Source organism: Barbus barbus, assembly GCF_936440315.1.
Source record: "Barbus barbus genome assembly, chromosome: 21".
NCBI classification, from domain to species: Eukaryota; Metazoa; Chordata; class Actinopteri; order Cypriniformes; family Cyprinidae; genus Barbus; species Barbus barbus.
In genome coordinates this window covers 23394853-23420429 of record NC_136749.1, presented here as the reverse complement: position 1 = coordinate 23420429, position 25577 = coordinate 23394853, and the positions used below count along the sequence as shown (strand labels likewise).

Here is a 25577-nt window from a genome sequence, read left to right as displayed (position 1 = left end):
TTTCTGGCTAATGAAATGTAAGATTCAAAGTAGCACCGATTACCTAATTATTGCAGATGGAGGTTTTCTAATGTCATCACACAGTGATATGCTAAATTTTAATCGCTGTGGTTTTTCTGCCCACTTGGGTAAAGTTATTTGCTCTGTGTGTGTGATACACAATGCGTCGCTGGCGTCTTTGTATGCCGGAACGGAATGGGTTTAATTGGGATGTGCTCACTTAGCTGAGCTGCTTTGCATTCACTGCACAAGCTTTTCCCCGTGCCAATTACGGGCCCTCAAAGTTATTCCAAGAGCGTTTCTTTGATGTGCTTGTGTCAGGCGGGACGAACTCCTTGTCCTCATCCAGAAAGCCTTCCGTATCGTTCAAGGTTAATCAGTTCTTTTATGTTGGATTAAATCTCCAGGAAATGAACACAAAGGAAGTGAGATGTGAATTTGGCATTTGCTGTTGCTTTTCCTCCTCCCATCAGCGATTAAAAAGATTAAAGGTTTTTCAGTATGAGGCTTGATCGATGCTTAAATCATTCAGACTGATTGCTTTGACCAGACACGCTTGATGCGTGAATCAGGATTCTTAAATCTAGTCGGGCGTTTCATGAGTTTCTGAAGCCCAATTTCTTCTTTTAAAAAGAACAGTCGCCCAATCACTTACAGCTGACTGATCTGTTGATCCAGCCAGTTCGGTTATGAAATCTTTTTATCCTTTTTTGTTTTTCTTTCACAGAGTTCAGGTCAGTAGCAGATTCATTGAGGCATGGATGGATGTACTTGAATTTCTAAAGTCTACATTCTCATCTGTATTCAGACCATCTCATATGCTTTTACTTGCAGATTAATTTGGTAACACTTTACAGTAAGATCTCAATAAATATGAGCAAAGCAATTATTACAATATTGATCAATCTTTGATAACAGTTGCTGACTGTTTATTGTTAGTTTGTTAGCTTAGGTCCGTTAAACAATACAGTTGCTAATTTTGATTTTAATAATATATTAGTAAATTTTGTAATTTATATGAATAAATGGCGGTTGCTAATGTAGTTATCAAATGGAACCTAAAGTGTTACCATGAATTCGTATTGGCTGCCTAATACGCCAATCATTATTACTAACATGGGCTGTGTCCAAATTCAGGGTCTGCATCCTTCGGAGTACTCATTTGAAGGATGTTACGTCACAGCGCCGCGACGAAGGCTGTCCAAATTCGTAGGATCCTTCAAATGCGGCCCACAAATACGTCCTCCTTTTCCCCGAATTGGAAGGATGGGTGTGGTGGATCCTTTCCCGTCCTACCTATCCCATAATTCTTTTCGGCAGAGCGTAATGGCGGACGAAGCGAGCGGTAGCGGAGTGGGAGAGGAGTTTCTCTGACAAAACAAGCTAAAGTTTATGCTTCGGCTCAATGAATTTGTAGGAGAAATTAGTAGAATAAGTTACTTAAAAACAAATAAAAATAGGCTATAATGGCTTACCTGGATGTGACTGTCTTGTAGTCTGATATAAAAAAACTCTCCAACAACGAGCAAAGAAAGTATTTAATTTATTTAATTGCTTTATTTCTTCCAAAAGAATTCAAATGAGGAGAATAACTCTGTTTGTCCATTTTCCCGCTTCTTGCTTGGCGCTGTCACGGTTGCTAGGCGACAGGATATGAGCAACGGGTAAGGGAGGGAACTGAAAGAAGGGTAGGCTGTCCAAATTCACAAACACCGACTTCTGGGTTTTGCGGACGTCGGAGGATCCCTCCTCCTTCAACCGGGTAGGAAGGATCCTAAGGAGGATGCAGACCCTGAATTTGGACACAGCCATGGTCTCATTTTCAATAACATTTTAAAACACTAGCAAGTCCAAATAATTAAATCAGATTGATTAGCATCTCAAGTGATCTATTGTGTTTTGTAAAGGTCAGTTTATTTACATTCATAACAAATAAAATGCATAATCAATTTACGCAAATGACATTTGTAAATAATTATATTTCAGCTGGACAGGGAAATAAAGTGGCTGGAATGAGCTGAGCTGTGCAGCGTGACCAAAATAGAAATGCAGTACCCGCCAACTTCAAGTGTAAACCGCTTCATTGATTGTAATGCGAGCGATCTAGTCTTATTGCATCAAATCAAGCCAAAATGAGTTGTTTTGTTCCCTTGGTTCTTGGTTTTGAGACCAGCAGTTAAAGAGGTTTGGTGCAGAGCCCAGTTTTTTGGCCTACAACCACATTCTCTTTGTTGGAAACTAGGTATATGCAATATATTGATACCATGGTGGTTATTAGACACAAATATAAATCTTCATTCGTCGGCATCTATCTATACCACGTTTAATTGTGCATGCTCATTTCTTCTATTTATATTACTTGTAATAGTTTAACAGTCACTTAGTTAATCTTTAAAAACTAATCTATAAAAATCATTTGTAGCATTTACAGCAATAGACTTTATTTTGACAAAATAGAGAATTTCCTTTTTTTATAATGACCAGCTTATTGAATTGGCCAGAATTAAATGTTGGTGCAAAAAAAAATCTCCTTTTGAAATGGAAGAGAATTTACAGTCAGTTTCTACCAAAATGAAAGACATTTGGATTCTCATTCTTGTCTCTTACGGGGTTGAGTATTCTGCAAAGCACCAGCACTCACTTTTACTCCCTGACATATTTAATGCACACGGAGACAGCGCATCTCATTTTATAAACCATAAGTCTTTTCCATATATTATTCAGCCATTAGACCTCTTTCTGCTGAGTTGCTGTGCCTGAAGCAGTCTTGCTTAGACAGACCCATGTTTAATGGAGCAGGTAAAAAGAGCAAACTTAGCTGAAGCCCCATCACTCCTCCATCAAACCTACAACCTGGCCTGAACTTGCAGTCTTCACTTTTTTTACAGAAGGATCCATAGATTCACAGAGCACCTGTGTTGTTGAGGTTTGGTCTTTGCGACTGTCTTACACGGGCTGTATAAGGGTTGAAGTGCTGTACCAAAGTAGTGTACTTTCTTCACTGGGTGCTGCTGACATGATTTTGTTGGCATTTTCTTGTTGATGGTATAGCCTTCGTTTTGTGTTTTGAGCTGAAGTTTGTGTTTTTCTCTGTGGTTTTCTTGTGTAAGTGCTGGTACGGGCCGTGACATAAGCTTGTGGTGCGATTCAACCAGAATCTGATGTTAATGAGTTTGAGGTGTGTGTGTGTTGTTTGGGCTGTACTGATTGAGGTCAGAATATGTTGGCCCATCGGCCACCTTTAGAGCACATTAAGCATAAAAGCCTCTTTTTAATTCTTTGAAGGGTGGAAGACTGCCTCGTTAGATCACAGTAATTGGTTTTTTGAAGAGAAAAAAGGTTAGTGAAGGAATAAAAACCCAAGGAACATCTTCAGACTGTTTACCTCTGAGGCTACTTCTATTTTTGTCTAGAAAGTAGGGATGTGCAAAACAGTATTTTAAAAATCCGCTTGTCTGTGGTTTGTCAGAACGTCTCGTTGACTAATAAGGGAGCTCTGTGTAATAGGCTAGTTGTTGGTTCAGGTGACCCTAAAACTAGCCATGTTGCTTGCATTCAAACACCGCTAGTTGGTGGTAAACAAGAATGTAGAAAACAAGCAGTTTTGCATAAATTGGTAGGAATGGATGCTAAAGGATTTCTACTCTTCTGTCCTAATGTTTATGCATATAGTTGACCACGCATTATTAAATCAGTGTTCAGTTGAACAAAATATTTGTTGGAACAAAGTGAATGGGAATTTCAGTGACACCAATGTCAATATCACAAACTTATACAACTCCTAATAAAGGGGAAAAAAGAGAGAAAAAGTCAGTGATTAAATAAGAAACTACTTATTACAAGCAATAGGACAAGCTATAAGAAAAATAAAATAAAACAAATGCTACATTATGTAAAATATTCAAAAACAGTCTTCACTGTGTAAATTTAAATGTATTTCTTCCAACTAAAGTTGCAAAAGTGATTTAGTCAAGAGCAGTGAGAGATTTTCTGTGCTTAACCTGTTATTCATTGTACTGGTTTATTTGGTGTAAATTTAAGGATGAGTTATGATTAGAATTGCTTAAGTCTTTCCTCCGAGTTTGTCATCTTCCATATTTGCAACTCTTTCCGTTTTCATCAACCTCAGACTCCTATCTGCCCCAGACTCCAAAATCCTTGTACGCTCGCTCCATGCCTGCATCCTGATTAAATTGATGCAGGTGATGGAGGCATAATGTCAGCCATCAAATTTAATATGACAAGCTACCCAGCCTGACGACTCAGGGTAAATTATTACAATTTTTCCACATCCTCAATCTCGGGGAAATGTTGCTGATAACTTGCATGCAATCTCGAAGTCTGAAATGTCTGACTTTTGCCCTCTGATATGCACATGGTGTGATGGAGAGAAGTAATCGGACTTACAAGAAACCAATCCTTGGGTCCAGGCAGTCCTCAGTCTCATTATGATACTCTTAGTCACGGTGCAACATTTCAGATTTAATACGTTTCTCTTCCTTTTTGTCCCCATAATGCCTTATACCAGGTCTTAATGGGCACTTACATGGAGAGCGATTTGCAGTGATGATGTGACTGGAAGTCATTCCTTTTCAATAATAGTTGGCGGTTTGAAGTTCACTGTTGGAGACAGTCACTCAATTTGTTGCCTACTTTGGATACTTCAGTGACGTAAAAATGCCTTGTCAACCTCCCACGGTATCAGCATCAGTGTGATGATCGCTCCTTTATGATCCAAGGTTGAGCTCTTTCAGGCTGTATAGGCAATTATTAGATTCCTCTGTTCATGGTTACCTATAGTTATTCCATTTCGGTTACATTTGCCCAGCAACGAGATATGAACCTGACTCTGCTTAGAGTTCATTAAAGACTGCAGTAAGGCCAATTAAAGGCATCAGGAGTAGTTCAAAGTTGTTTAAGTGCTTTAGCTCTTCTTCTCAACTCTTGATTTTAGTCACTCTGTCTACAAGAAACTCTATGGTTTAAGCAACCTTTGTCAAGCATTCCCAGCCATGCTTTAAGTGGCAATTTCTCCCATACCCTCAGCAGTGGCTGTTAATAAATGTTAGGGTGCCCCACGCCATTGAATGGGACCTTTTCAAAGCTCTGCATGTATGTCCACGCAGTGTGAAATTGAGTTTTATGAAGTGCGGAGTTCAGAGTCGGTGGGAACGTAGAGCGGAACAAGGTTAAACTGTAGAATAAAGAAATCCAGTTCACTGCGCTCATAAAGACATCTCTATGTATCCATCTTATAATACTGTCAAGAAATCTGATAGTCTTGCGCATTGTCTGCTGAGATTACCCCACCTTAAAATGACACGGCTCAGTGTTGCCCCGGGTCATTTCCGGGTGACTTCCCTGTGATTGTGTTTCCTGGCAATGATTGTTGGAGAAGAGTATGCGGTCACGGAAGCGCTAGGATGTTTCTTCCAGTTATGTCCCAGGGGTTGATTTTTATTAAAACCTAACAGATTTAAATTTTTTCTTTTTGTTATGAAGGTCAGAAACTATGGTTATAAACTTTTCTCTATGCCTTTATTCATAGTTTTTCTGCATTTCAGTAGCTTTCGTTTTATCCTTGTTGTATTATTGCATGTATTAAATTATGAAAGAAGGGTGAAAGTACGCACTTCCGAAAATGTCTTTGCCAGGTGCAAGATCAAAGGGTATCATCAAAAAGTGGAAAAAAGATCTGCACACTGTTACTGCCTTTTATTTAACAATTTTTTAAAATAGCAACGTTTCGATCCAAGACCATGTTTGCCTGACGAAGGACTTGGACCGAAATGATATTTAAAAAAACAAACAAATTGGGGAATAATAAACGGAATAACAGTGTGCAGATTTTTTTTCCACTTTTTGATGTATTAAATTATGATCATCTAATACATTTATATTAATGAGAATTTTTCAATTGTGGCTGTCCCACACTGTACTCTTTTTGCCAAGAAGACAACCGTGCCATTGAAGAGCATGCCTGAAATGATATGTGAGACTTGTGTACGTTACCTTTCAAAGGTTTGGGGTCAATAATTTTTATTTTTTTGCAAGAAATGAATACTTTTATTTAGTAAGGACCCATTAAATTGATCAAAAGGGACAAAACACACAAAAGATGTTTCCTTTTTAAGTTGGAAAATGAAATCCAAATTTCTATGAAATCCTTTTTTAAAGCAAAAGTGAAGTGCAATATAGAGTGCAAGAAGCAAGTGTCCGTCTCATAGTCCAAATAACTGAAATCACAGCTCAGTATTATAGTGTGAGAATGACAACATATCCACGTGTTCTAGTCTAATAATTAATCAAATTAAAATAAAAAAACTCTCTTTAAAGGAGAAATATTAATAAATAATACTTTTGTGAATTCACAATTATGCTTAATTATGATTTTTAAATAGGTTTAATATATCATGCAGCCTTGGCAAATAGTCTAAAAATGTTTTATGGATTCTCGTCCGTGAAATGTGGCACTTCCGGTATTTTGCCGGTTAGTCGACGCGAGCAAAATGAAGTCGACGATTTTTAAAAATCGACTAGTCGACGAATCGCGACAGCCCTAATTTTAATAAATCATGCAAAAATTTTAAATTGTATTTGTGCAGGATGTACAAAATGCTGGCAATGAATTTAGCCTCGGCAAGATGACACATTTTATTCCAAAAGTGTTTAAAGTGTCATTTATGCCAGTTTCATTTCCACAACAAAATGCCATTAAGCATAAATACATAATTTTTTGATTTGCCTGTTCTGCAATGCATTCGTTTACTTTTATTGGATAAGCTGGATTTTAACTAGAAAAGTGTTTTTAGAGTTTATTTTCAAAAGGGCCAAAATGCCCATAGTTGAAGAGATAGCCATCAATTGAATAAATATTCGACTTTTAGCAGCGTATAACCAAAGTCTCTTTAATGCAAGTCTGTTTACGTGATGGGCATCTTCATAACAGCATCCCCGGGCAGCTATTTGTGTATGTAATAGGCATTCGAGTACATTTTCTGTCTGCATGAATGGAAACAAAAATCTGCAGAAGATTGCATTTCAATAATATTTCTCAAACCTGCAGTAACACCTGATAACAAGGGTTTAATTTGCTTTTGCTGGTGTGTTCATGTTGTTTCCTTGCAGAAAGGATATTGCAGTGCTCCGTGAATGCCAAGGACCCGGTTCAGATATCAGATCTTGATTGAGAGTTTGACCATGCCAGTAAAGGTTCTCGAATCTTTAGCCCCTCTAGAGAGGGAAGAAAGGTCAGCGAGGCGGGAATGGAAGCTAGCAGGTTGCGGTGTCAGTTAGCAGCCAGGGTCACTGATGGATGGTTTGTGTGCTTTTATAGGGGTCTTTAAATACGCATGATTCACAGTTCTGCCGTTCCTCCTACTCAAGCGTCGGGTTGCCAGATTCTCCTGCGAACGCCGAGCGTTTCTTTCCAGTGAGATGGCTGTATTACAAAATAGTGAGGACATTAATTTGATGGCAGGCCGTGTGCTGACACTTGCCATGCATGCAGAATCTGATTAAATAAATCCAGAAGTAATGCTTTTCTATCCCACTGGACACAATCTACTTGCATTTACAATAGCAGCAATCAGGAATCCACTGGAGCTGTAAACTTTCAATAAGAGTATTTGATGGAGCCTAGCCTGGGCCGATGCTATATTTTACGTGAATGAAACTGAGGCTGTGAGGGTTAGCCGTTGTTCGTTTTAATAGGTGGTGCTGTCATGAGGTCCTATATCACATCTCTACAGTATATACACATTAGATTTCTCATAATAGTTTTTTGGCTGAGTGATTGACTAGCCTTCGATTGTCTCTTCCTCAGAGCCTAATTTTCATTTGCACAAATGAAGTATTCCTGATTATGGTCCATTGAATGTTCTCTCATTGAACATTTTATGGCTGGTAATTTTATAATGCAGTCCATAGAAATTATATTTACTCATCCCCCTATTTTTTAATACATTATTTGTCATAGTTGTTAAAATATCACATTATTATTCTGTGAATTATTCCGTTTTCCTTGTAGCAGGGCTCTTCCTGCATATATTATTGAACTCATGTATTTTAGTGAGCTAGGCTTTGCTTAGTCCTGGGCTTTTTCTATGCTAAAAATAGAATGTTTAGTTTAAATACGAAGCAGTTATTCAGGGCTTTGCATTGATTTAAACAAACAAATAAATTCCCTCTGTGGTTAAGGGGAGTTTTAAAAAGCTAGGTGTCTTGTGTTCTGGAGTTTGTAAAGAAAAGGTTCAGAGTGAGTACTCTGGAGATAGCGGGACACAGTTTGCTGAATTTGGGCTGATAAAGGCATTAGAGAGGATTACACAGTTTAATTGCAGCCATGTTCATAGTGCTTTTGTTTAAGGTTTTTGTTAATCAAGTGTGCATCAAATTAATGCTTCCAAGTTGATAAAGACTGCCAGGAAATGTATTTGTTTGAGCATTGGACTTTTAAAGTGTTTATAAAACCCCCTTCAAAAACTCAATAAGTGTATTTGATAAATGTATAATAATAATATGCGTTTGTATTATATTATATTATATTATATTATATAAAAACTCTAAAAGTAGGGTCCAAAATACAACTCTGTATCTGAGTATTTATTTTATTTATTCATCTTGCGGCAGAAAACTGGCCTAAAGGAAAATCTGCAGAAATCCTTGTTCGAGTATGCATGACTGATTGAACAGGTGTCTTTCTGTCTGTGTGCACTGAACAGTGAGTCAACAATTCTTGTCCTTGGAAATACTTGTCCTTCAAGATTAAATAACTGACAAGTCTTTTTTTCCATCTCATTTAATAATCTATATTTCTGTTGGTTGTTAACCGTTTAAGTGCTTCCCAGTGGATGTTCTTGTTGTGGGCTTGATGGTGATTGGCAGTTGAGTATTTAATCTGTCATTTAGGAAGTGTCTTAACACGCATCTCTTCTTGCCATCAAACACACTGTGACAGGCCAATGTTGATAAAATGCTGTTTTTTTCCTCCAATAGAAGTGACAGTGTGTTATATTCTGTTCTTTTTTTGTCTACAGGTTCAACTACAGGTCAACTCATCATCTCACAACTAATGGCTTTTACGAGTTTCTCAACTGGTTTGACGAGAGGGCCTGGTACCCACTGGGCAGAATAGTGGGAGGGACGGTAAGTCTGCCTGTATTTTGTTGTTGTTGTTGTTGTTGTTTTAATCTTTGACCTTCTTCTTGTTTTTTTTTTTTTCTTTTTCTGGTAACATTTTGCAATGTCTCATTATGACCCATATATTTTAAAAAATATATATTTTTCATTAGTTTCATATCTTTTGTTTAAAACAAAAAATAATACTTCAAACAGTTTGTTCACAGTACATTAAATTTTATTAAAAAAAAAAACAAATGTTGCATTTAAGATTAATAAATGCTGTAGGAGTATTTTTCAGTTCACTGTTAGTTGAAGTTAATGTAAATAGCATATATAATGTGACCCTGGAGCACAAAACCAGTCTTAAGTCACTGGGGTATATTTGTAACAATAGCCAAAAATACACTGCATGGGTCAAAATAATTGATTTTTCTTTTATGCCAAAAATCATTAGGATATTAAGTAAAGATCATGTTCCATGAAGATATTTAGTAAATTTCCTGATGTAAATATATCTCAACTTAATTTTTGATCAGTAATATGCATTGCTAAGGACTTCATTTGGACAACTTTAAAGGCAATTTTCTCAGTATTTAGATGTTTTTTGCACCCTCAGATTCCAGATTTTTAAATAGTTGCATCTATTGCATCTATTAAATAGTTGCAGATTTTTAAACTTGTTGTCATCAACAAATCTATCATTTAAAATCAGTTGTCATTTCCTGACAATTGCTTTCGCTTCCTGATCCAGAATTGCTTCTACACAAATTATTTGTAGTTGAGTGCATGATGTCCACATTATTGTTGCTGCATTCCCATGCCGAATATTAGCATTTTATACAGTCGCTTGTGACTCTGTATCACAAACGGCATGAAATTATTTCAGCTTCTTCCAAACATTGTGGTTAGCTCAGTTTCTTTGACAGCAGACTTAGACTCGCATCATAGCGCTCTGACCTTGTTCCTCGAACCGTTAATGCTGCAGCATTGTTCACATATAGCATCGATACAGAACTTTTCCAGTAATGCTACAGCTCTGTAAATTGCTAGATCTGTTTTGTCTGCATTTTGACAACTGTTCTTGTTAGCCTATGACCTCGATATAAAAAAAAAATGCAGTTAAATTCATGCGAAAGGCTGTTCATGTTCAAGCATCTATGGACAGCCAGCCTCTGGATGATTTCTGCTTGAAAACAGCATCTTTCGTCCCTAAATAAGGCCACCCCCTTTAACACTCCCTGTCACTGAGAAGTGCAGTGCTGCTGAACCTAATGAGCTCTTTCCCTGGTTGGAGAAAGTTTGGCTAGCGTTTGGCATCTGACAGCTCTGGTGTTGGAGCTGTAGGGGGGCTGCAGGAGGCAGAGAACAGCATCTGTTGTGTACAGTTCAAGCAGTCGTTATATGGCCTTCAGAGCAGGCTGGTCTGTTCTCAGCACAGCCTACAGACGCTGCTCATCGCATGAGAGGTGAAAGAGAGGGTGGGAATGTGGAGTTATAGAACTGGGTGTTTCCTTTCTCACTGCTGTTTGGCTGCTAAATTCAGCTTCAAAAATTAAGTGTCATTTACTCACCCTAATGTTGTTCCAAACTTGTATGACTTTCTGCGGAACACAAAAAAAGATATTTTGGTCTTACAGGGAAAGTCAATTGGGTCCAAAACATTTCTTTTAGGTTTAGCAAGCCATACAGGTTTAGAATGGAATAAAATATTAAATACATTTACTGTAAATGTACACCATATCAGATGTAGATCAGTTTGTTTCTTCTTCAGAACAGATTTGGAGAAATTTAGCATTAAATCACTTGATGAGAATTGATAAAATAAGAGCTGATTAACATCGCAGTAAACTAATCCACGCAACTCCAGTCCATCTGTTAACATCTTGTAAAGTGAAAAGCCGCATGTTTATAAGAAGCAAATCTGTCATTAAGACATTTTAATTTTAAACGATCGCCCATCCCCTGTTGTCCTCATGTCAAAATCCACTTTGTTTAGAACTGTTGTGGATTTGTAAACGTAGCTTGATCTGTGCACATTTAACTTTTTTTTTTCACTGGAAAACGCAATATCACGGATAGAGGACACCAACAGTTTGACGTTAAATATCTTGATGGATTTGTCAGTGATAGAATTATTTGAAAAACAAGCAGCTATTCACTTCACAAGATGTTAATTAATGGACTGGAGTCGTGTGGATTACTTGTGATGTTTTCATCAGCTTCTTGGCTTGTTCTGATGGCACCCATTCATTGCAGAGGATCCAGGGGTGATGTAATGCTGAATTTCTCCAAATCTGTTCAGATAAAAAAAAAGAAACGCATCTACTCCTTGGATAGCCTGAGGGTGATTTGAGAGGCGTTTTTGGGTGAACTATTCCTTCAATACGATTGATTACCAAGCTCCTAAGGGTGTGCTTGGGCTAAATTTCTCATCATCTCTATGTCTTGGGGCCAATCAAATATTTAGGAATGTTTACACACTTTCTTACAGATCCTGATTTTATTCTTTTTTTTTCCTCAAATTGCTGCAGGCAAACTTCTAGTTAATTTTGCATTCAATTGCAACTAATAGCATCTCCCATATCTTGTCTTTTGCAGGTGTATCCTGGTCTGATGGTGACGGCGGGCCTGATCCACTACATACTGAATCTGCTTCATGTGACGGTGCACATACGTGATGTTTGCGTGTTTCTGGCTCCGGTTTTCAGTGGCCTTACTGCCATTTCTACCTTCCTGTTGACGCGGGAGCTGTGGAACCAGGGTGCCGGCCTGCTGGCGGCGTGTTTCATCGCCATCGTACCAGGCTACATATCACGCTCTGTGGCTGGCTCATTTGACAATGAGGGCATCGCCATTTTTGCCTTGCAGTTTACCTACTACCTATGGGTGAGTTAGATTAAAATATAACCATTTGTTTGCGTACGTTTGTTCATCTTCGTTAATCAAAATTTATGAATTTAATATGAAATGGATAACACAACTGTTTAACTTTTGTCATATACCAAGTTTTCTGAAGCCATTTGATAGCCTTTTGTTGTTATTTACTGTTAATCATGACATCTCTCATGAGAAGTAGTTATCCAGTTTAGCTATTGAATTCTTTCGAGTCAGAATCATTTGTTCATGAATCTGAAAACTATTATCTGTTATTTTGAGTAAGATCACTGAATCAGTTTGAGTTCGTCTGAATCATTAGTTCTGTTGAGTCACATTCTTTAAGTAAATGACTTGATTCAGATTACAAAATTTGTCTTCATTTGTTCATGAATCTGCATATTCCAAGTTATCTGGTTCAATTCATTCTTACAGTGGTTCTCAAGTTAACAGCTCAGTGCAAGAGAAGATTATCAGTGAAATAACTTGCCTGTTTATAACATTTATTGTTTGACTTCAAAGGACTTTGAATATAGCGCATGAGTCATGAGGACTAGTTTTATCATGCCTATTGAGAGCTGTTCTAAAATGACTAAAAACTCATTTCAGCAAGTGTTGCGCTGTCCCACACTGTTGAAATGATGAATTAACCTTGATAGACATTCATCACGTTTTTTCAGCTGAACGACGAGACAGCTGGAACAGATGCAATGGCAGCATACTTTCTCTTTTGGCGCTGTGATTTTTAGCCCATCTCTTCTCTCTGGAGCTCGCTGTCAGCTGAAACGCCAAGGACTTTGCTGTCAAGCCTGACTTAAACATTGAATTTCCTTGGTCTCTTTCTTATTTGAGTGTTTGTTGTCTTGGCTTTGTTAGAGGTGATGGTATCGGACCCTTTGTCTGGGATTAGCGGAATTAACTTAAGTGTCTTCTCCACACAGGTGAAATCAGTCAAAACTGGCTCGGTCTTCTGGGCCATCGGCTGCTGCCTCTCGTACTTTTACATGGTGAGTATTCTTTGGATTTTTTTTATGTTCGGGTGGTTTATGGTTTATGGCATTTCATGTCTATTAATGGTATTTGGTAATACCATAGTAAATAACCTTGACAGCTTTTCCTGCCACTGCTTAGGGAATTACACTGCTTTTTGAAAGTTTGGGTTTGGTAAGTCTCTTATGCTCACAAAGGCTATATTTAATGAGCAAAATACAACGTTTATATACATATAATATAACGTTTTACACATTCAAATAACTGTTTTCTATGTTGGTGTATTTTAAAATGTAATTTATTCCTTTGATAGTCATTACTCCAGTCTTTAGTTTCACATGACCCTTCAGAAATCATTCTGATATGCTGATTTGGTGCTCCGAAGCATATCTCTTACTATAAACGTTGAAAACGTCTTACTTTTTTGTGATGGCTTTTCTCATGATTCCTTTGAGTAGAAAGTTGAAAAGAATAGCATTTATTTGAAATGGCGATCTTTTATAACTTTAGAAAGTATTAAGAAAATGTGCATAGTGCAGCCTTTTGAACAGCAATGTATAATGTGACTAGTGTAGTCCAATTTGGTATTAAGTGAGTTGTGAAATGATTATTTTTGCTGAATCTGTCAAAACGACTATCAAATGAGTTACAAACAAACTCATCTGTCTGAAACGGCCCATTTACCTACTGAATCAATTGCACGCTTTCCAAATTAACATTTGATTCACTCAATGAACCGTAAGTCATTACTTGGTCTTATCATTTGATTCATGAACTTGGTTTTAAGCAAGGTTCATGAGACGTAAAACAGTGTAATTGCTGTGAAATATTGTTGCGTAATATAAAGTTAAGGATCCATGATCATTAAGTGGAATCGTAAGCTGAACTATAATCATTAAATTCTTTTGATTTCCGTCCATAGTGTTGGGTGTCCTGGGGCTGGTTGCATGTCTCTCTTGCTCTTTTTCAACCCATTAATGTGATATGTAAAATAAATGAAAAAGCAAACAGAACCATCCATCATGCCACCCTGGTGGGGGCCACGCGCCAGTCGGTTATGAATAGCAGCCATTTCTGAAACTTGAGCTTCTTCCCCTGGAGGAAGGCAGCGCTCATTAATAATGGAAGCCTACAGCCCTGCCCAGCCCCCAATAGTCTCTGGCTTTCCAAATGTGTTTATAAACATAAATGACACCAGTGCAATCGTAAGCCATCTGCTCCATTAAGACCTTGGGGTCCAGTACAGTCCGATATGGCCCAGAGGCACTACCGGGGGCATGAGTTGAGATATGCTCTCTTGAACGGGACATCCTAAGTGACCTAGAAAACTGCAGAGTTCCAAAGGGTGAGTGTGCTAATGGAGTTTTCAGGTAAATGTGGTGTATCTTGGGCTGAGAGCCAGCAGAGACCAGGGCGATATGATATAACTTGGTCACGACACACTGCGTTTCTATACCTTTTAGTGTGTGGTTATTCAAAACAGTGGTATATTGCTTAAAAAGAAAGAGAGAGACCTCTCAGCCATGCGACAATGAGTTAGGCTATTTACACACTGCAGTTTTTACGATGTGCCAGATAACTATGCAAATCCATTGATATAAATGGGAATAGTGTGGTGTCAAGATGAGAGGGAAACCACAACTGTCCTACAGTACTCTTTGCTGTATTTCTGCTTTATTTACATTTTAGAATGCCACGGAAAGAGCATAAATGAGTTTATACAATCAGTCTTTCCTGTCAAATGCTGTCAAAGTGTCGTAGTGTGTAGGCGAACTAAAGCAGTTATGGGCACAACATGCAGTCAAAATATATTTAAATATATAAACAGGCGAGTTAAAGCTAACAATTTATTAGCCGGTGGCCAATGACAGATATTTAGTTGCCTAGTACAAAATTGAGTCAAGTGCTGTTTTCTAAACTTGTAGTAATTTTGGGTTTTTCAGTTAAGTAGATAAACAATTTCTGTCTTTTAACAAATGTCCTGTTAAATATAGTTTTCATTTTATTAATGTAATATATACTTTAGTTTTGTCTAAGTCACTCATTTTTATTCACTGACCCTTTAGTCGTGATGTAAAACTGACTAAAATGAATGACATTGGCAATTTTAAATTTTTGATCTGTTAACAAAAATAATGTAACGTGTCATTGTCATTAATTTTTAATCAATTTTACTGACTGAAATTCTATTCAATGAAATAAACATTTTAGTTGACAATGGTTTAAGTTTGGTTTGTTACGAAGTGACAGTGTTTGCAAGGATTTTTTTTCTCCCACATTTTGTATTATATTATATTCTTAACAATATGAGTAACTTCATATGCTAATGATGATTAATATACAGAACAAACACGCAATACAACATGAACAACATTTTCTATATTGTAACCCAAATCCCTGAAATATAATAACCTTATAATTAATAAATTGAAGTATTAGCTACTTCCCTAAAAATACTGATTCTTGATACAGTATCATAAGGCAAAATATTTCAGTATCAGTGTTTTTTTGTGTGTAGCGTGACATGTGTTTTGTTGCAGGTGTCTGCGTGGGGAGGATATGTCTTCATCATCAACCTGATTCCTCTCCATGTTTTCGTGCTGCTCCTTATGCAGCGCTTCAGCAGGAGGCTGTACATCGGTGAGTCCCCTGTGTTGTGTATGTTTGTGTGAACATCTCTGCTTTTTGTATGAAGTACACACATCACCTCCCACGTAGTGCTTGTTCTCCCGTACAATAATGAAGCGTGAACCTGCTCTTTCTCACTTGCTTTTTGATTTGGACACGCAGAGATGCTTGCACAGCTGTGGTCGACAGCACGAGTCTCTCTCTGCTTTGACAGCAGCATTTAAATTTGACGTTGATGTTTAATGACACATTTTTTCCGCCCACTTCACTCTTGCCTTTCACAACCAATCACACATGCAGCACTGATCTGAGGATGCATGGATCTTCATGTCGCGGAAAAAGCCTTTGAATCCAGACATGCAGTCTGAAATGCCAAAACAACATGCTAACTGTCAATTAGGACCTCTGATAGCACGAATAAGCTTTCTGCAAAGCGAAAAAAAGACAACAGTTCTTTTCCTTAAAGAGCAAAGAGTAATTTTGCTCACTTTGGGTTATGCCATTTTTTTTTAGGCCGATGAATAATTAAAGGTGCAGTGCTTTTGTGAGGCTCCTGAGTGAGCGCTCAGATAATAGAACAACGGGGCCTTGTGCCACTGGGCTAATTTTGTTTAAATCTTTATTAGCCCCTCCCACTCTGCCGCAGCTGCCCTGTGCAAAATGCATTACTGATGGATGCTGGGTATTAGCTCAGTTCTGGAAAGTTCTTGCACTTGCCGCAGGTCCCACTACACATTTGCCATGGCCCGATTCCACATGGAGTATCACTGCCACCTCTCCTAATAGATCATAGTGATTAGATTAAGTAGCATTGCTCTCGGTTTATGGGGCCGGGGCTTGGACAAAGAACAGCAGTCATGTTCAGAGATGGATTGGAGAATGATGTAAAACCAGTGGGATCTGGTTATTGCGTTTCTGTTTCACCTTGCTGTCTCCTTCTAGAGTGACGTCTGCTTTGGTAGCCTCAGACATCAGGTTAACAATCTGTTTAGTGACTGTTCAATGTACGTATTTTCCACAAAATGGCAAGAACTGTCTGGAAATCATCATGCCCGAACTGAGTGGCTAGTTAATACTTAACTTTCAAGGGTTGCCTAAGTTGGTTTGACAGCAGCCATTTTACTCCTAATGTCGTTTAACCAGACCTACAGACTGACGGCAGAAGTTCTGGGAACTTGGTCGCTTTAAATGGCCAAGGCCCGCCCAAGAGGCCATATGACTGACGGGTAAAGCAACCAATCATGTTTTGTGTTGTGCCTTGTCATGTTTGGGGGCTTGGAAATGTTGCCACAATAACAGACCGGTGTGTAAAACTCTTGGACAAATTTTAAAGATTCTATGCAGCGAACTTGAAATAATTCACATACTTTTGAACATCCAGCATTTAGTTTATCCTAAGCGCTCATCGTTGTAAACACGACTGCTTTCTTCTTTGATGAGGGAGTTTGGCATCATGGCATCTTTGTTACCAGGTGGAATGTTAAAGAACGCAACATGCACTTCTCCTGGAAATCCTCCAGGATCGTGGTTGGGAACCACTGATGTAAGGCATCCATCCTTTGTTTTTGGATGCTGTCTGATAATCTATTTCTTTGTAACTGTTGATTCTTGGCCAGAATAAGCTGTGATGTACACCAGATTTTAGTCAGATACTATGGATATATTAGCTGCTTTCCCACTGCAGGAAGTCATGCACGTTTCAGAAACTTCAGAAGTAGTCCAACTTGTCAGAATAGTTCTGAAGTTCCTGAAACTCGCATAGACCGCATCCAGAGAGATTTGGAGTTGTCAAAATATTCTTTTGTTCTTTCTATTGTCTCAGATTTGCATGTCTCCTTTCCATCCCTCATGTTAACAACATAAAACCAACAGTATCCAAAGAGTAACAAAAGCGCAGCTCCAATCCTGGCGTCTTCCATCCATCGTTGTCCTTTTGTTGTTACTGCTATTGTGTGGTGCACAGAAATGACACAACTGAATTGCTTCACCACAGGGTTCCCATTGTAGCTGCCAGTGCAAAAGGAAAAGTGTGTAGTTCCACTTCCAAGTAGTCAGTACCAGAACTAGATGTCCAGAAAGCCACTTTTGTGACTCTAGACCTTTCATATTTCGTCACTAGTTAAATCAACCCTTTTTAACTCTCTTAATCACTGCTCTTTTCCAATTCCTTTTGAGAGTTTTTCATAAAACCGCCAGTCAGTTGTCCATTGATGAGGAAATGCTATGTTTTTTGTGTGTGTCTGTAGTCTTAGGTGTGCATTGTCTTATTAGAGCATCCCGTTTTAGGGTGAAGATGGTCCGGTTTGCCCCTTAATTGATGCTTCTCAAAGGTTGACAGCTCATATAGTTACTGTCACAAGCAGCTTCGGTTTCCTCTACTGCACAGCTGTATCGCCGTCTCTCATGTGCACACACTCGCACCAGTGTGTTTTGGACCTCTTCTGACAGGCTGTCAACACCTGTCTCTCAGGTAGGGGTCCACTTCACGGATCTGTCAGTCAAGTGTTACAGGTGACACTGTTACGGTTGTCATTCTTCTAGGAATGACTGCTCTCCGTCACTGGCGTGTCAGTGTTTTCCCTCCATTTTGTTTTATTGTACAGTATTTGTCATTTTTGGCTCATAAGAAAAGACAGGTAGGAAACTCTGATATCTGGAAAATATGTATATTAAAATAGCTTATTTGTTGTGTTATACAACCTCTTCCATTCTAAGTGGGCGTTTCTTGATCTTGAATAAGAGTGTGCATCTTAAAGTACAATTTTTGTCATGCTGTTTGACTCTTTTACTCAACTGCTCTCGTATAGCTGGGACGGGAGCCCAGATTAGACCGCATTCGGGGACATCCGAGGCCCCTAGTCTCCCTACACAACCCCGTTCTGCTTCAGGCAGACCCACATTCCACTGCTGCCATTGGACAAATGTAAATCCAGAACAAAACTGGAGTGAACTCAATAGCTTCATCTCAGATAACAGTCATGCTTTACAAATTGTGGTGTGCTTTAAAGAGACTTTTTTCATTCATTTACTTAGCAGACTCTTTTATCCACTGCAATTTGCAAATGGGGAGAAATGCACAGGCAATTAATGATAGGGAATATTAAGAGTGCCTCAATGCAGATTTCGAGAGTGCAAATTGGTACAGAAAAGTGGAAATATTTTGGAAAACATGGAAACTTTTTTTTTTTCATGATTCTTTTATGAATGGTAAGTTTTAAAGAACTGAATTTATTTAAATAACTTTTTTTTTTTTTTTTACATTGTAAATATACTTTACTGTTTCTTCGGGCTAATTTGATGTACTCTTGCTGAATAAAAATATGTATTTCTTACCAAAAGGGAAAAAAAAAAGCTTTCTTACTCTTTGAATGGTACATTTACGTTTGTGGATTAGCAGATATCCTTTTTTTTTTTTTTTTTTTTTTTTTTTTTTCTTCGTTGTAAGTGAATTACAATAGAGGATCATAAGCACTTCATCACAGGGATAAGGGATAATTCACTCAAACATGAAAATGCATTTGTTTGTTCCACAGAAAAAAAAAAAAGTAATGCAGGTCTGGAACAACCTGAGATTGAGTAAATCAGAGTAAATTTTTTTTTTCTGATTTACTCAATCTCAGGTTGTTCCAGACCTGCATTACTTTTTTTTTTTTTTCTGTGGAACAAACAAAAAAAGGTATTTTGAAACTAATGAAAAAGCATAATAAAAGCTGACTACAGCCCCGTTCACACCAAGAACGATAACTATAAAGATAATGATATTAGCGTCCACACCAGCAGAGACAGTATTGTCTGCTTATTTTAAGCGCACACTCATCTGCTGCTTTATAGTAGAATCCGATCCTGATTAGGTGTCATTGTCAGTGTTTGTATCGTTCATCTGCTGGGAAAAAAATAATTCTGAAAGTGAATCGAATGATATCGCTTCTCTGTGCCTTTATCGTTATAGCTGTGGTGTGTACTCTGCTATTCTTCAATATTGAGAAGGATTTTTTAAACTATATCTTCATAGTTCTCTTTACAGTTATCGTTCTTGGTGTGAAATGGGCTTAAAGCTCTATATTCCAAGTCTGCTGAAGCCGTAGGATAACTTTGTGTTTTAAATGAGTTACATTTTAGTCTTCAGAAAATGTGGAAATAAAGTGCACAAGTCCTAGACCATTGTTTGTGTACTTATTTTATGTGTGACAGTCTGTCACCATTTATTGTAATTTCATGGAAGACTGCATTTTCTTCAGAATTACTCCTTTTGTGTTCCACTGAAGTCATACGGGGTTGAACGTAATAGCGGTGAGACAATATTGACAATCTTTATTTTGGGTGAACCATCCCTTTAAGTGCTCACATAAGAGCCTTTTTTTCATATCGCAGTTACCATCTAGGGACACCAAGTTTGATAGTTCTGGTAAGCATCTTTGCTTCAGATAAATCTTGATTGATTTTTCTGTGTCTCTATCTCAGCCTACAGCACTTTTTATATAGTGGGCTTGGTGCTGTCCATGCAGATCCCATTTGTTGGGTTCCAGCCCATCAGGACGAGCGAGCACATGGCTGCTGCAGGTAAGACTGGTTTGCCTCTAATCTTCTTCAACTGTTGCTCTTTTACACTGATCTCAGATCATCTCTCTCAACTCAAATCCATAATCTCGGGCCAAGAGAGCGAGGATTTCCGTATCATTAAATTAGCTCCAGGAATTCATGACCGTTGGGAAAGTGTCTGAAAGTTTGTGGATTAATGGTGTGTGTGTTTGCAGGTGTATTTGCACTGCTTCAGGCTTACGCCTTACTGCAGTATCTGAAGGATAGACTGACTAGGCAGGAGTTCCAGACATTGTTCTTTCTGGGCGTTTCTCTGGCAGCGGGGGTGGTTTTCCTTACTGTCATTTATCTGACTTACACAGGTGAGTGCAAAAACACAACACTTAAAGTAGTACATTTAATTAAATGAACAGTTTTCTGGTTTTCTTGACCAGACTTCAACCGAACTACGACCACAAATGTGAAATGTTTGTTTTTTCACCCCCCCAAAAAAATCAGGCTTTGATTGAACCTCAATTAATGATAGTGGGATAAACTGTTCCACTTTTTACTAAAGTTATCCTCTAGACAAGGACAAGTGAGAGAGGTAAAAATAAATATTTATTAATTATTCATGTTTGCTATTGTCTGAAATTAAGGCATCTATAACATCAGGGCTTGCAAAATTTCAAAATCCCTGGTAGCCCTTCGGGCAGGTACTCTTCAGATTTTGGTAGCCCGAAAATGTAACTAGCCAAAATAAAAATAAAAAAACTTTTTTTTTTTTTTTTTTATATAGAAAATCAGATAGGAGTCTAATTGTCAAATATTTTTCAATACACAAATATGAAGGAATTTTATTTCACTATTTACAAGGTATCTGCAGAATCAATTTTTTTTTTTTTTAATATTTAATGCAATTTAAGACCCATTTTAAGAGCTGCACAAGTAAAATGAACCACAGTATGACGGGGTTGGACAGTGTCTATGGTAACATACAGTAAGCCATAAATTTACATTTATAGTTCAGATACCGGTTTTCACAAAAACAAAAATCTTATACAACAGCATTTCAGCCTTAAGACCATTTCTATAAAAAGGGATAAATCAAGCATAGTAATATTTATTTGTTTTAATATATTAATTTGTCTAATTATTTAGATATTTAGAAGGCACATTTTTTCTCATTTACAACTGTGTTTGCTGCTTAAAACTGGGTCGATATTTGCATTGATCTGACCATAAACGGCAAGAAAGGCTTATTGGAAATGCAAATTCATTCTCTGCCACGAGGTGGCGCTTTAGGAGCGGCTTAATATAGCGGTTTCCCCGTTAGCGACTGTACACAAAGCAGCACCGTCCGCGCTCAAACTCTAAAAGCTCTAAAAGCTTTATCAGGCACTACATTCACAAAGACATCCGTGTCGTGTTTTGACTCGAAACGTGCAGCGCTCATATTTATTCAATGACATCATTGCCTTTTGACGTGTAATCCAGCCGTATGGCCATTCTTGTCTTTCCGTCCCCAACTGTAAGACCTCTTGAAATTACAATTAAGCCATTTCTTATACCATTTAACGCATTTAAAACCTTTTTATGGCCTTAAGTTTGGAACAACTAAATTGAAGAGTTTTTAAGGACCTGCGGTAGCCCTGTATTTTAAGATAACCCATCGGGCAGGGCAGTGATGCATTTTGGTAGCCCGACTGGAAAACACAATAGTTGGGCTTGCGTTTTATTTATTTATTTATTTATTTATTTATTTATTTATTTTTTTTTATTTTTTTTGCAAGCCCTGAGCATGCAAACATTAAATTGACCTTTTTCTTTAAAAATAAAGACCGCTTGCCCCACATTCGCTGGGTCATTATTAAAGTTTTCTATTTTAATGCTAAATGTAATTTATTCCTGTAATGACCGCTATATTTTTAGCAGCCATTATTCCAGTCTTCAGTGTCACATGATCCTTCAGAAATCATGTTGATTTGGTGAGCAAGAGACATTTCTTGTTTGACATTGTTGCTTGATATTTTTGTGGCAGCCCTCATTTTTTTAAAAATTTAATGAATGCATTATTTTGAATGAAATATTTTTGTAACGTTATAAATGTCTTCAGTCACTTTTGAACAATTAATGCATCCTTGTTGAATAAAAGTAACTTATTTAAAAAAAAAATTTAGACTTTTTTTTCATTTACCTGGCATGTAGAAATCTTACTTTAACATGTATAGACGTTAGTAGCATAACAATTACTTGTTTCATGTTTATCATATCAAATATATGGTTACATGCTAAAAATGATGCATTGTTTGCTGGTTTAAGGGTTTGTCACTTTACTCACTGACATTTCTTATCCCACTCTGTATTGAAAGGTCGCAAGTGTCACTGGAAGATTTTTATTTTATTTTTATGCTGCACTATTTTAAAAGTTTGTCAGTAAATAGATTGCACGATAATAAATTGTCACCCTGCGTGACTGATTTGCAGAATAAAAAGCAGGGTTTTTTTCCCCTCAGCGTAGTATTAAAAAGCTTCATTGCTGTTTACTTGTCACATAGAGGACACGATGCTGATGAACTGTGAAACCCTTTTTTTTTTTTTTTTTTTTTTTTTTTTTTGACGTTTGAATAGCAAATTCTTAAATTATATTTTGCCCTTGACTGAATCATCCGAACCAAACATCTTTCAGTAAGAAAGGAGAAAAAAAGAAAAACCCATCCACACAATCGCATCCAAGTCTTTGCCTTCTCACCTGAATCCAGCCTGACTCTATGACCCCAGCCTCTTAACACCGTACCTCTGCCGGTATATATGGAGTCAGGGTGATTTGCTTGTATTCCCGTCGCACCCGAGGCTTTCATTAATCTTTCTGCTGCAGGGCCGCGTCTGCAGTAGGCCTCTGAGATCTCATTAAGCACTTCCCTCTGCTCGCCACACTGCTTTTCAAACCGAGCGCAGTCTCGCGGTGTAGATTAATTGAAAACGTTGCTGGCTATATGTGTGGTATTAAGGTTCACTGGACGTAGTCCAAGCTCGTCAGCTCCTCGGAAGCTGCTTGAAAGTGCTCTTGAGTCAGTAATGGTCGGGTGGTTTGCGTGCATGTATTTGCGTTTAATCACTCTGTTTTGTTAATGTGCTTTCAGGGTACATTGCTCCTTGGAGTGGGCGTTTTTACTCTCTCTGGGACACAGGGTAAGTATGCCGTGCATCTAGCATTTCATATACTTTTTTTTTTTTTTTTTTGGTCTTCCATCGTACGAGTAAGTTGTTAATAGCGCATTAGCACACCCTGTTAAGTGGCTTAACAACAAAAGACCTGATTTTGTCGTGGGGTCAAGCATGTAGCATGATTTATGTCTGTAAGCGGTCTCTTGGATTGCTTGAATTATGTCTGAATAGCTTCCTTCAGTTGATATTCATTCACGCCGCCATTGAAACCCCACGTCTAGTTCATAGACAAGTAGTGCCTGATATTATGACAATTTTTTTTGCCTTGATGTAATCATATATTAATAGAATTGAGAATCTCACAAAGCCAGTCAAGAAAGTTTTGGGTAACACTTAAGTATAGGCACCGATTCTCACTAACTAGTTGCTTATTAGCGTGCCTATTATTAACATATTGGCTGTTTTAGTACTTATAAAGCACATTCTACATGACCATATCCTACATTCCTAATCCTACCAATACCTAAACTTAATCATTACCTTACTAACTATTATTAAGCAGCAAATTAGGAGTTTATTGAAGCAAAAGTCACAGTTAATGGTTTGTTAATAGCAAGAATTGGACCTTAAAATAAAGGTGTGACTGCATCTAAAAAAAAAAATCCAATGTTAACAATAATATATTTTTTTGTCAGTGCCATTCATTCATTGTCAATTTTAATGAAATTTTATTTTATTTTACAAAAAACAAAGCATTTTAGTTTTCACATTGTAGCAAAATTTAACCAATGTAATTCTGTGGGGGGAAAAAAATAATTTTTTAGTGTTCTTTAAAAATGTGAGGTAAACTTCATATACAAATTTAATATAGCATAGGTCATATTTCACTCCAAAATGATCAAATACATTTTTTTTTTCTCATGTTCTACTTCTCCCATTTTTTTCATGATTCAGTGATGGCTGTTTTATTATTATTATTATTATTAAATGGGAATGTAGATTAGCATAAGCAATTGTATAACAAATACCGCATGTGTAAATAGTACACATGCGGTACAAAAATAGTTTTTTGCATTAAATGGGATATTGAAGGGGAAAAGTGCTTAATCGTACTGAAACTTGTTAAAATGCAAATCTTAATGATCTCAAAAACAGGCAAGGTTTTGACGTTACTCAAGGTGACCCAAACGTATTTCATACTCTTTATGTACGCTGCTAAAATACTGAAATGTAATTCATTGCTGTTTTATACATCAGTAGATCAAGACCTAAACCGCTGGATTCACATTGGCTCTCTGAGCAGCATGAAAAACTACTAATTTAAAAAATAATATATACAGGAAGCTAACAATGCTTGAAAATTCCCATCCCATTGCAATCAAGCTGTCACTTCAAGTGTTTGAGCTCTAACCAAGTGTTCTAGTTTTGTCAGATCACTCATTTGTGGTGTATATTGGGTGTTACGCCAAGTACGGTGAATCCGGCTGGTGCAACATTTACCGCAAACTTTTCAAGACTGTTTTGTGCACCGTGAAACAAATCATACAGCTGTGGATCAAACGCACTCAATAGGACCGGTTGTTGTTACTGATAGGCCTTGTATCGTAATTTTGATTATTACCTTTTTTTGGGCAGCCCTGCAGGTACAGCAGTGTTTGTACGCTTTTACCTCTCAGCCATAAACCCATTACTTTCTTGCCGGCTTGTTCTTTGCCCTCAGTAAAACGTCACCTATCATAAATTCATAATTGTATAACTCCCTCAATGCAGCAGCTCTGCAGGGAGACCCACAGTCCTGTCGAGCTCTCGCTGTGCGCAGTCAGCCATCTGCGCCGCAGTCCACACAGATACGGAAGGTCAGGTCGCCAGATAATGATCACAACACCGATAGTCGCCAAAATTGAGCGCAGTAATGCAGCAAAATTGAGAGGGCGAACAGTAGAGGAACTCCACAACAAACGGCCCCGTTCAGCATCCGTTTTAACACACTGAGCAGTTTTCGCCTGTCCAGAGTCTTGACATTGTTTCACTTATTGGCTTCTGTTTTCTTTTTTTTATAAAGCAAATTTTAGTCCTTATGGAGTGAAACTTCTTTTTTTTTTTTTTTCTTTTTTTTTTTTTTTGCTATTGGAGATGTGCTTCGCTGATATAAAGTTGGCTTTATTCTTCAGAGTTGTTTTGATGTGGATTTTGTGGACGCTTTGCACTCAAAACCGACGCAGTCTAACTGAACTCTTCTGAAAAATTTTAGACTGGCTTTAAAGTCAGTATGAAAT

At 37.7% G+C, this 25577-nt stretch overlaps 1 protein-coding gene across 1 annotated transcript in view; it reads left to right on the top strand.

The window, feature by feature from the left end:
- LOC306886962 (dolichyl-diphosphooligosaccharide--protein glycosyltransferase subunit STT3B-like) overlaps positions 1-25577 on the top strand; it is a 41969-nt gene that overhangs the window by 8329 nt on the left and 8063 nt on the right. The window contains exons 2-8 of the mRNA XM_079444359.1: positions 9039-9147; positions 11722-12009; positions 12939-13004; positions 15528-15627; positions 20077-20175; positions 20370-20516; positions 23277-23325. Coding sequence (XP_079300485.1) covers positions 9039-9147; positions 11722-12009; positions 12939-13004; positions 15528-15627; positions 20077-20175; positions 20370-20516; positions 23277-23325 — 858 coding nt within the window. The remainder of the gene's footprint in view (positions 1-9038; positions 9148-11721; positions 12010-12938; positions 13005-15527; positions 15628-20076; positions 20176-20369; positions 20517-23276; positions 23326-25577) is intronic.